The sequence below is a fragment of the Poecilia reticulata genome, linkage group LG6 (assembly GCF_000633615.1).
Source record: "Poecilia reticulata strain Guanapo linkage group LG6, Guppy_female_1.0+MT, whole genome shotgun sequence".
Lineage (NCBI taxonomy): Eukaryota > Metazoa > Chordata > Actinopteri > Cyprinodontiformes > Poeciliidae > Poecilia > Poecilia reticulata.
The window spans coordinates 28931281-28943838 of record NC_024336.1 but is presented as its reverse complement, the minus strand read 5'-3'; the positions used below and the strand labels follow the sequence as shown (position 1 = coordinate 28943838).

The window sequence follows — 12558 nt, the reverse complement described above, 5'->3', positions numbered from 1 at the left end:
TTGTGAAGAAGGGAGTGGTCTGTGCTAATCATCGGGGCCGGAGAGAGCTTCTCATATTGATCCGAACACAAATGGGAGCCTGCAGGGCCACGACGGGCTGCTTAACCACAGCTCAATACTCACAGAGCTTGTGTATGTCTGTGCGTGAGCTTTGTGACGAGATCGGAGTAGATTTGCTGTTTCTGCAGGTTTCTGCACCTGCAAAGTGTTTGAATATGTTTGTGAACTGGAGTGTGTGTGTGTGTGTGTGTGTGTGTGTGTGTGTGTGTACGGGGGTCTGATAGCAATCAATACTAATGATATATTAATGCTTTCAGTGCCAGCTCATCATTTATGGACAAATCTCTTTCTACAGAGTGCTTGGATGAGTGTGTGTGTGTGCGTGTGTGTGTGTGTGTGTGTGTTTACATCTGATTATATTCATGTGGATTGAAAATCTACAACACTTCAAGGGTCCAATAGCTTTTAGGTACCTGACTGCTGAATGTTTAAATAGTTTGAGACTTAATATTTTAGTGAGAACGACGCAACATTTACTGAAGAGGACAGAGTGAAATTAAAAAGCTTTCATCTTAATCTATGGCTTCACCATCTATCACTGTGACAGCTACCTTCTGACCTTGGTTGATTGGAACATCACTGCTTTTAGATTAAAAAAAAGAAAAGTTAAATCTGCTGATATGACAAGACTTCTGCAAAATACGTCAATATTTTATTACAAGTCCAAAAAAAGTCAAAGAACTTCTTGAACTCTTCATTTTTCTGCATAGATTTCATTAATCCAGCCACTTCAAAGAGAAATGTAAATGTTATAATTTGTTTGACCTACATTTTTGAGCTACAGAACAATTAAGTTTATTTTATCAATATAGTTTCGATTCAATCCTTAGACATAAATTGAGATTTCAAAATTCTGAGAATGTAAAGTAGCGCCAGTAAACAGTGAGGTTTCCTGGTTGGTATGATGAGCACTAGAGGATATATTATCAGATGTTTCAATAAAAATTTGCATATGAAATGTTATCTGCTGATGGGAATCTGCTGGTTACAGGAAAGCAGAAAATAAATAAAGACCACATCAATTATTGCCTTTCTGGTCGAAAGCTAATCTGCTTCCCTGTCTTTGACTTTCCTCTGATGGAAAGGGTTACTCTGTGTTTGAATAGCAAACAGCAGAGATAACTCGATCAACCGCTAACAAGACACAGAGAGTCACAGAGAAACGGAGACGCATAGCGAGGTGGAGCGCAGACCACAGAAATGCAGAGGCCGAATCTGTGCAACTATTCAGCAAAACCCGTCAGTCACACCCAAAGAAAAAACTCAGAGCAGAATCTTCCTGCAACGTCTGGCTAACACTCTCACTAAATCATCTGCTTCATCTTATTATGTTGGATAACAAATCCTGATGTGGTTTAAGGTTTAAATTCCTCCGTGTCCAGCTTTCGATTCTCTAAAGTCAGAGATTTTATTATCAGCTTAAAAATGTCATTTTAATCCCAGCATGTTTAACTACCAACAATCAAGAAAGACATTAATATTTAAACATTCTTAAAGTTATATAAGATTCTCGCTCCCTTCTTTTGACACTTGCACCTGATAAAAGTTTCTATAACCTTCCTTATGACTGGTGGCTTATGGTGCTGACTGCTGTTATAATGAAGGCCTTTGAATGTCTGAGTCATGGGACACATTAAAGCCAAACTCCCACCACCATCTACAGTTTGCTTGTTGTTCTAACTCTCTATAGATGAAGCGATAAGACGTTCCCTGCACACCATCCTGTCCCTTCTGAAGACGAAAAACAGTTTCACCACGGTTCCTTTCATTTCTTTTCACAGTATGATCCCACATCTCTCACTTTTAGGCTCGAGTTTGGGTTTTAATGTGAGAAAAATCACAGATAGTAGCCAGTAAGACCCAATACTCTGTCAGACTGAGCACAGGAGTTCCTCAAGGATGTGTATTCGGTCCTTTAGCCTTTAGTGTGCTCACACTTGCTAAGTAAGCACAAATAGTTAATAAAGTTAACTGATGAAACAAGAATGCAAGGACTAATCAGTAAAGATGAAGATACAGAGAAAAGCTGAAACACTTAAAAATGTGAACAAAACCAAAGAATTCATCTCTAAAATGGAGAAACATGATGTTTACCAGTATTAGCCACTGGTTGGCTCCAGTGTACAGGAGTCCAGGGTGAACTACGTTCACACAGCAGGTTTCTGCTCAAATCAGATCTTTCTGTTTTTGCTTGGCCATTCACATTACAAACAAACCGCAAACAGACTCCTGAGAGAACGGTTTACGAAAAAGTGTCTGAGCTCTGTTCACAGAAGAAATGACGGTCGGTCAGTTTTAAAGTTATTCAGCAATTGGAGCTGGAGTTGGACAGTGTCGTCACAGATCATAAGAAGATGAAGGAAGCTGAGAAAAACGACAGAACAACTGCAACTTACTGCAACGTCTGTAGAGAAGTTTGTTTGAATGCGTAGTTGGAAGCAGAAGAGGTGGGACTGTGATGTGAAGCGCTTCACTGACACAGATTTCTTTCATAATTATACTTTTTAAGACATTGTATGAAATCGCATCTGGACATTTCTGGTGCAAAAGTGTGACTCATGTCTCAGGACAGAAGTCAGAAAAAGGCGACGTGCACTTTGAAAAATTATCGGATACGTATCCGATTTAATACCACGTCTGGTTTTCTGGGGCTGAAAAGATAAAAATTGGTCCGTTCAGACTGTCATGAAAAAGTCAGACACGGATCGCGTTTGCCTGCTGTGTATCCTTAATGTCTGTCGGAAAAATCAGGGAAAAAATCAAGTACCCCTGTTTTTCAACAACTTGCATAACATTTTTTAGCTGATTTATTTGCTTTCTTATCAGTTGTTCACTTAACTGTTGATGAGTTTTTACAGTGTTGCCTTAATTCCCTCAGGTGTTTGGACAACTTTCATGAAGTCCCACTACATCGTTTCAGCCAGCTCTGGACTTTGACTAGGCCATTGCAACACTTTAAGTCTTTTCTTTTTGTTGTGAATTTGTTGGGATTTCTGCTCCTTACAGTTGGGATTACCTGCAGATAATCGCATATTTCACTATAAAACACTTTGGTATACAGAGTTATTCCTGGGGAAAAGTATTTGTTCTCCATTTTGTTTTTTGGCACATTAATGTTTCAGATCAGCAAGCAAATTTTAATATGACACAAAGTTACGCGGGAGAGAAGAACAAGCTGTTTTAAATGCTGATATGGTTTATTAACGAAACCGGTCTGGCCCTATGTTTAAAGCTAATTACCACTGTTGCTAAGTCAATAATTAACTTTCATTCATCACGTCTTTTTTGTGCGGTTTCTCTAGCCAAACCCATTCAGTATTACTGCCAGCCTTGTAAAATGGTTAACGGATACATTCGATTGGCTGCTACTTTTCCTGTTAAGCCCAAAGAAAGCAAGGAGGGTGTGTTTTTTTATGTGGGTGATGTTGATGCTGCACACACTCAAAGTAATGTAATCGAGCGCAACAGGGCAGGATTAGGTGGAGGTTTATAACACTAATGAATAGCCTGGGGTTAAGTTTTGTTTTCAATCATTGTCTTTACGGCACCAGTAACCCTGATGCAAATAGGAAGACCTCTGAGAGCCGTTCTGTCATTCCTGCAGTAATAGCTTCACCCTTTGGGCTCTACAGAGGACACGCCTCTGCTGCACAAGCTAGACCAGAACGAGAATAAGTAGTTTTACCTCAGTCAGAGAGCAACATCTATCTTTATTTGAGTAATTTAATATTTTTCAGAAGGTCTTCCTCCTCTTGACCTCCATGTTGGCTCAATGTCACCTTAAATTACTGCATGTCGGCGATGGACGCCGTATGCACTGAGAGATGGATGAGAACAGCCTCCATTTGGACACATTCTCCATTGTTAGAGGCTGAATGTGTATCTAAGCAATTTGTTGCACCAAATCCAGAGATTTTGACACAGTGCAGGAGGTGATGCTGCTGCTTTTATTGATTCATTAGAAGAAAGAAGTTTTTCTTATTCTTTCTGAGCCTCAGGGAAGAAACATGATATCAGTCAGATGAAAGATGACCTTCAGGGAGCAACTTTACTTCTTTCCTTCTTTAAAACTGCAGTAGCTTTTCTCATCAAATGGCCTCATTTTCAGCTAATTATTTACATCATAATAAAAAAGCACATTTTATACACATACATAAATGCATGCACATATTTGAACACCAAACACAAACAGGCAAACATACAAACACACAGATATAGGAAATAACAGACAGAAACGTGAATGCAAAGACACAAACAGGGCACTTTGGCACACACACACACACCCACACACACACACACACACACACACACACACACACACACACACACACACACACACACACACACACACACACANACACACACACACACACACACACACACACACACACACACACACACACACACACACACACACACACACATGCAGACACAGAAGGTGGTTTAGTGCATGACAGAGTGATAGGTGGTGAGAAGTGAAGGACACAGACCCTGTTCTTTTCTGCTGGCTGTCTGTCTTTCTGTGTGTCATCAGTCCCAGATTTTAGAAACCACAGGGTCCTAAAAAATAAACAATTTGGTGTTCATTCGAAGGGCGTCAGCTTCGCATCGATGCCTCTGATCTCCCCAAAGCCTTGCTGGGAAAGTGAGGTGACTTCAGGTAATCATATGCAGTCAGGGTGCCTTTTAAATCGTACAACATAACAGTTTCAACAACACTTCATATTTCAAAACAAATGAAGTTTCACAGTTTTGAATAAAAGAATCCGAATTGTTACATATTTTTGGCTTTTTAAAAAAATAATTCACTACTTTCCCTTCTGAGGCTTTTGGGGCATCTGACAAAAACTGAATCAGTCATTCAATAGTTCAAAAAAAAGAAATGGGATTATTTAGTCAAACTGATCATGCACTAAACCTACAGTTTGGAATAAAAAAGCGAATAATTTCATGAAATAAAGCTAAGGCACGCAAGCACACATCACACAACTCGGAGCCACCAAAGCGCTAAGCAAAGAAAGGTGTGCTGTAGCTTTACTGTTGTCTGTACACAAATATAGGCACCTGGCAAAAGTATTCAGACCTTAAACATTTTCACATTTTGTCACATTGCAACTACTTTAGTGTATTTTCGTAGGATTTTATGCAATAGGCCGACTCAAAGTAGTGCATAATTCATATAGAATACATGAACAAGTTTCCATCCAGGATTTTTCTGTGTATGGGTACATCCGTCTCCCCACAGCATGATGCTGCCACCACCATGTTTCACTTTGGGTTCGGGGTGAAGCGCAGTTTGTTTTCTGTCACACATATCATTGTCTATCAACACCTTGAATGTTCTCAAAGGGCCGTTTGTGGCAAATTCATCGATAACGTTACCCAACAACAAACTGTTGGAGCGTTTTACTTTTCTCTTGGTTTGATGAAAACTTGTTCAAAATCTTTTCAAATTTACATAATTTAACAGCAGACAGTAAAAAGCCACTTTGAGTTGACTGATGAAGTAATATTTAAGCACACAACCGTTACCTTAAACATCTATTAATGGTCATCTTGAGGACCGAATGAATGATGGGAGTGGGCCGGATTTGGCCAGCGGGCCTCCAGTTTTACACCTTTAATGTAGACCAAAAACTTAAATCTTGCCTTCATGTAACTGGAGCAACTTCTATCATGTGATTATAGATGAATGCATGATTTTGACATTCAAATAACTTAAATAAGGCACTTCTGTAATAGTCTATCACAGAGAATCTCTATTTTTTTTTACATTAAACTCTGAGGTTGTACCGTTCACAGGTTGTTCCTTTGCAAGCTTCCACAGCTTGATGAAAGCTGGGATTATTTTTAGTCAAAGTCTGGCAGAGCCAGCCAGAACACATGAAATGGACCAGAGTTCTGCTAGAGAGCAGCAGGTTTCAGGAGAGAACACGCAAAGAGAGGGGAGTCACACGACTCTTTAGTCGATGCTCATCTTATTTAACTTCCAAATGAAACAGGCTCTCTGTATTTGACATTATGTTATTCAAAACAGGATGTAAAACATACATATAACACTACTGAGCCTTCTCTGTTGGGTGTGGTTATGGATGGATGTGAGTCAACAAACAAATCTAATATTCATGGATATAAATCCAACAGTAATTTGCAGGTTTCTTTAATTTCTGTTTGTCTTTGGAGACTCCAGACCTCTGAAAACACACAGACCCCTCCTCACCTCTAAATCCTCTCGGTGTGACCGGTCTCTGTCCTCAAAGTCTCTGGTTCTGCGCCGAGCTTCCTCAAATGCTGCCTGAGCCAAAGCGTCCTCGTGCTGCACACACAAACCAGCAAGTCGTGATCAAACTTCAAAGCAATCAGAATAACGGTAAAAGCAGCGTGTGAGTGAGGGGATTTCCTACCTGCGCTCGCTCATCGTCGTACTCCAGATATCCCATCCCGTCCAGCCTCTGTAGGTCAATCCAGCCTCTCCAGATCACACAAACCCCATTCAGGATCATCGGCGCCTTCAGATAGACCTGAGGAGACAGAGACAGACTCCTGTTAGTCATCACATTTGAAACATCGTGATGAACAAACCCCGCACTGCTCCACAAAATGAAACTAATGAACAAAAAAGTAAAACTATCCATCCATCCATTTTCTTGCACCCTTTTTCCCTCAGTGGGGTCGGGAGGGTTGCTGGTGCCCATCTCCAGCCAACGTTTTGGGCGAGAGGCGGGGTCACCCTGGACAGGTCGCCAGTCTGTCGCAGGGCAACACAGAGACACACAGGACACACAACCATGCACACACACACACACACACACACTCACACCTAGGGACAATTTGGAGAGGCCAATTAACCTGACAGTCATGTTTTTGGACTGTGGGAGGAAACCAGAGTACCCGGAGAAAAGCCACACATGCACAGGGAGAACATGCAAACTCCATGCAGAAAGACCCCAGGCCGGGAATCGAACCCAGAACCTTCTTGCTGCAAGGCAACAGCTCTACCAACTGCGCCACTGTGCAGTCCAAAAAGTCAAACTAAAGATACTTTTTTTTTCTGAGTGATAAAACAATTCAGTATTTTGATGCTGTGTAGCAACCAAGCAGCTTGAAAATGTTGCCAGTTTATATTTTAAATGTGAATGAAAATAATCAAACTCAGGAAAATAACTTGAAATAAGAAATAAGGCACTTTAGAGGCAATTCAGGGACTGGATATTCCTGAGCTGCTTTTTGTCTGTCTGCTATATTGGATTCAACAAACATCTTCTTGCAGGAGTTGATAGTGTTTGATTCACTAGTGTCCACTTCAGAGGTCTGTGGGTGTTTATAACATAAGAAAATAAATGGCTTTTAGATTGTTGTCTGCTGTACGTAGAAGGGTTTGTGCAAATTTGAATTATGAAAATAAATAAGCTTAATGGAAACCCAGTAATTTTGTAGACATGTTTTTTGTGTTGGTGCTTTTTTTTTTTTACAACCATTCCTCCAGCAAAGGAGAGAAATGGAGCATTAATCTATCCAGCAAGTTCTGCTCCACAGTTTCCAGGCTCTTCTCTGCTCGTTAAAAATGAAAGCTGTGGTGTTGCCTCAGGTTTCAGAACATTTTAGAAAAATATAAAAACAAAAATCCACTGCTCCTGTTTGACCTTGTTGCTGCCTTGTTTCGTCTTTGTCTGGATCGAATGAGGACAGCAGGAGGAAAAACTCAGATAATGATGGATTTCGTTTTTATAAAGTGTTTTTTTGTTGATTCAGCAGCGCTGTGAGGTCAGTTCAGACTTTGTCTGTCTTTGCTCTCCAGGTTGTGTTACTCACTCCATGGCTTGATTCCAGAGGGAAAGCAAAGTAAATATACAGCATGTGTGTGTTTACATGAGGAGGAGGAGGAGCCTCACACACACATCTGCACCGTCACAGAACCATTTCTTTGTTTGGATTTGCTTGAATTTCTCAGCTCCAGTAAGAATAACCAAACTGTGTCCCAACATTTTGCAAAACAGTGAAAATATTTAGTCAAAAACAGACAGAGAAAAACATTTAAAAGAGTGAACCTCAACAAAAGACGCTCAAAGCTGATTTTAATGATGAATTGGGGAAAATCTAAAAACAAAATAAGAAGTAATTCTGCTTTCTTAAGCAGAAATATTCAAGTATTTAGTTCTGTTTTGGTTTTGGACATATTATAATACCTTCATCACATCACTAATCACCTTCCTTTCATTTGCACTGCATACAAAGATTTACTAATTTAATGCATAATGTGTAAAACATTGCATGTTTTGTACATGTTGAAAACTTCCTAAGCGTGAAGATCACAACTAAATATATGTAAACACTAATCAAATGTTTCAACAATAATTACAGATAACATTCATTAATCGTAAAGCATGCAGATGCTCTGTCTGCACTCATGAAGATCCACTCAGTTCAACTTGTTGTTTTTGAATAATTATGCTAATTATTGACTGTTGAACAACCACAAAGTATCAAGCAGCGATCACAGGAAACATCACCCACTCTCTCCATGCAGATATGACAGCTTTTTATGTATTTAATATGATTTTGTCTGCACGTAAATAAATAAATGCACTTAAATATTAGCTTCTGTGCTAGTGCTAAAACAGCTTCCACTGTGTGCACTACTGCATATTAGGGTATATTTGGTGTTTAAACTATTAAAACTGGCAGTTATAAGCCTTTTTAAAGGAGAAAGTATTTATGGAGCTCAGCTAGTGGTCAGCCTGCAAATACTGAGGGTCAACTGCAGCTTTAAAACCAAGAAGGTCCAGATCGGTCATGTGTTAAAACCCTGGACTGTACAACAGACACCAGACGGAGGACGCAGTACGGCTGGCCAGTTCAATGTGACGCAGTACGGCTGGCCAGCTCGATGTCCCGCTTACATCTGAGCATCACGCTTAAAAATTAGACACCAGAAAAAGTCAGAAATAAGTTCAAAGTCACGTTTTGTCCTAACTTGCCAGACTGGACCCACGCAGTCTGTCAGAACCAAAACACACAAGTTGCATGAGAAATGGCAAATGTATTTGAGCGTAAATCTGCAAACTGTGACAGAGCGGCTCAGTTTTTCTCAGGCCTCGATAGTTTATAGATCATATTTTATCTGTGTAAACACATATTTAGGAATGAATTGACAAAACCAAACACTCCTCCTGAAAAACACACACAAACACAGATTATCAGATTTTTATGCACAGCTTGAGAAGAACTCCACGTTCCTGCATTTTAGCTCCGGCTATTTTTGGACAGCCTCTCACAGGACCTCTTTTACCACAGCTACCCACAGTGCACCGGGGTTGCAGGGGAGACCGCACCCCAAGAGACTGTGGGTTTTGTGTTTATTCGAATGAATGTTTTTCTGTGTGTGTGTGTGTGTGTGTGTGTAAAAGCAGGAGAAATGGCTTCCACATCTGTGAAGCTGAACGATGCTTTTAAAGGAAAGCTTCATTTGCTCTGACAAGGAAAATGCGTTCATGTGTGTATGTGTGTGTGTGTGTGTGTGTGTGGTTGTGTGCGTGCGTATGTGTGTGTGCTCATAAGGGGAAAATATGTAGAAACGGCCCAACCACAGACTTCCTCCTCTGAGAGAACCATGTCAACCCCCACATCTCCATTTGCTGAGAGAAACATACGAAGACATTGGAGCTCACACTGCAGCAGAAAGAAAAACAAGTCGAGTGAAATCGAAGGCAAAAGCTCCGCTGTTCTGTTTGGTTTCGAAAAAATTCTGCACCTATTTGAATGTTGGGGCCGCTCACTCAGACTTACAGCTTCAAGTGAACTCAAAGGCCTTCGTGCAACGACTTCATCAGAGCTTAGTTATCTGAAGTTCGTATCTACTCATCTGTATTCATTTTGGGCTTTAATTGATTAAACATCCAACAAAGTTGCGCCTCAGCTGCATCTATTTTTACTCCAGACATGATTTTGCTTCTGGCAAAATTTGTGCTGAATATTTGATGCCTCTTTAGCAAGAATCACTAGAGTTCATTCAAACTGTTTCGTTAACTGGTTTCTATTTCTTTATTTATTTCTTTATTTATTTCAAATAGACAAAAATCAAAAACAGAAAAAAAAAGATCATATCCATTAACATGTATTGAAAAGGAGCAGGTAGAAAATAAAAGACCTTATGATTTCCTGCCCCTCTCACTCATCAACTTACAAACATTGAAATCTCCCAACATCAGATAAACTCTTAAATTATTCCACAAGAGGCTTAAATCTCACATTCTCATCCTTAAATATACAATTATTTATAATTTTTTTTAACATGTTTGGTCTATGAGACAGGCATTATACAGTATATTTCCTATTAAGCTTGTTTTTGGACAGTTTTTAAGCTGGTTTATATTTGTACTTTGTTTAAGTTCATCATTCAGTCCATTCCATAACTAAAATAAAATACCCATTCTGTGTCAGCAAACATTTTTGTATACTGTGTGGCAGTTAGTGGTTTTTTACTTTAGGCTTAAATTGTACAGGTATGTTTGAAGTATGTTTGGAGGACTCAAGGCAAAAAAACAACCAACAAAAAAAAACAAAACAATGCCAGGCATGGTGGTGGCAGTGTCATGCTTAGAGGCTGTTTCAATTCTCCAACTATAGCAACAAATAAAAAGTTAAATGGCAGGTACTCCATAAAACAACTATTTCTAGCATAAATTCAAACAATACAGACAATAAAGCTAAAAGATAAAAAGTGTAACAATATTCTCATGCTGACGTTAGGATGAAGAATGAGGAGAAATTTATTTATTTTTGGCTTTTTCCATCATTCAACACCTAACTTTGTCCTCCCACTTATGCTGCTGTGACCACATCATCCTCATCCTCCTGATTTTCTGCTTTAGGCATGTAGATCCCATCGTTGATGAAGTTTTTCCTGCCTAATCCCGTTTTTTTTTGCATTTAAACTGGACATCAGCGTAAAACAGCGAACTCTGATGCTTTCGCTGAGCTTTTTGCTATTTTCAGGACTTCCTAGATGCTGTGAGTGTGGGAGTGTATGTGTGACGCAGATTCACTGGGATCTGTTGGCAAATAGCCTTTCATTCAGCAGAATACCAACCATAAAGTCAGCACAATCACCATCATTGCACACACACACAGACAGGCCAGTGCCCACGAGGTGTGCAAACACAATGGCTCTCTGTCTGTTTCTTAGCCTTGTGAGTTGTGGCAATTTGCCTGTCCTGCTCTGCACACTGACAAACACACGCTCAGATCAACACTAAGGCCGTCTTCACACCTGATGGCCCCGTAGAAAAGTTTCAACATTTGTTACAATTTCAGCTGCTGCGGTTCACTTTCTCTCTGCATTGTGTCAAACAGTTTTAAAAAGCTGTTCCCCTTGTCCCCTGTGGGGGCGCTGCACCAAGAACCACTGAAGGAACAAAATGAAAACCTCTGAAGAAGACCCGGAGCAAAACTTCCTTGTAAACAGAAACGGAGCGGCATCGAATTTTAGTGACTACAGGATTTCTGCTTCATCTTTGGTAAAGCACCATACACATTTTCTCCCACTAGTGCTGGATTCTCGCGTTTGTTTTGGTTCTATTTACCCAGAATGCCCTGCGCTGGAATCCACTTCCTGCTTTTGGAGTGGTCTACGGTCCACTTAGCGTTCACATATGCATCTGAACTTCAACCAAACCTGCATCCAGCAGACAGGAATCACTTCAATGTGACGCAGAAACAAAGCACCACAGCAGCCAAGTGGAAATATTTATTGTAGCACAGATTGCAGCCATAAAACAGCAGAGAAAAACATGAAATAAGCCTCATTTTTCTCTTCTTCGGCTGCTGGTTGGATAAGTTGCACTTAGCGCAGTGATGCTTATACTGTTGGAAAGACCAGAGTTTGGTCTTTATGGTTTGGTGTTTGGTGTTTATTTACGGTGTAAGTTGTAAGTTCATATTCAGATCCACGGCCATTTCGTCAAAGGTTTTGATTAAAATTTCAATAATGTTTCAATGCATGACAGGAAGACTACAGACATCCACAAAGATACCTCTTATGGGTGTGTGTGTGTGTGTGTGTGCGCATGTGTGCGTGTGTGTGCGTGTATGCAATGTCTGAGGCTGGAGGCGTACGCTGATTGCGTGCTATAATTATGTTATTATCCAGAGGAATGTTACATCAGAGAGAGTCATCACAGTGACTGCGAAGCTGTTTGACTCCATTACAAAGACTCACAGCGGCATCAGTGTGTGTGTGTGTGTGTGTGTGTGTGTGTGTGTGTGTGTGTGTGTGTGTGTGTCAGAGAGAGAGAGAGGGACAGAGAGAGAGAGATTAAAGATGAGCTTTAAACACGGGCTGGAAAACTGTGTGTCTGTATTATTCACCCAATAAATGCGTGTGTGTCTGAGTCAGCATCCAGTCTCTTTCTTTCTTTCTTTCTTTCTTTCTTTCTTTCTTTCTTTCTTTCTTTCTTTCTTTCTTTCTTTCTTTCTTTCTTTCTTTCTTTCTTTCTTTCT

General features: G+C 40.1%; 1 protein-coding gene across 4 annotated transcripts in view; it reads right to left on the bottom strand.

The window, feature by feature from the left end:
• The window catches only part of cbfb (core-binding factor subunit beta), a 41011-nt gene that overhangs the window by 6946 nt on the left and 21507 nt on the right, over positions 1-12558 (bottom strand). For 2 of the 4 annotated variants that reach the window (XM_017305512.1, XM_008412511.2), the window contains exons 4-6: positions 6465-6581; positions 6281-6376; positions 4551-4620 (exon numbers count right to left, since the gene is read on the bottom strand). In XM_017305512.1, the coding sequence (XP_017161001.1) occupies positions 4591-4620; positions 6281-6376; positions 6465-6581 (243 nt within the window). In that variant the 3' untranslated portion in view covers positions 4551-4590. The remainder of the gene's footprint in view (positions 1-4550; positions 4621-6280; positions 6377-6464; positions 6582-12558) is intronic. The other 2 variants (XM_008412509.2, XM_008412510.2) reach the window with 1 other exon arrangement.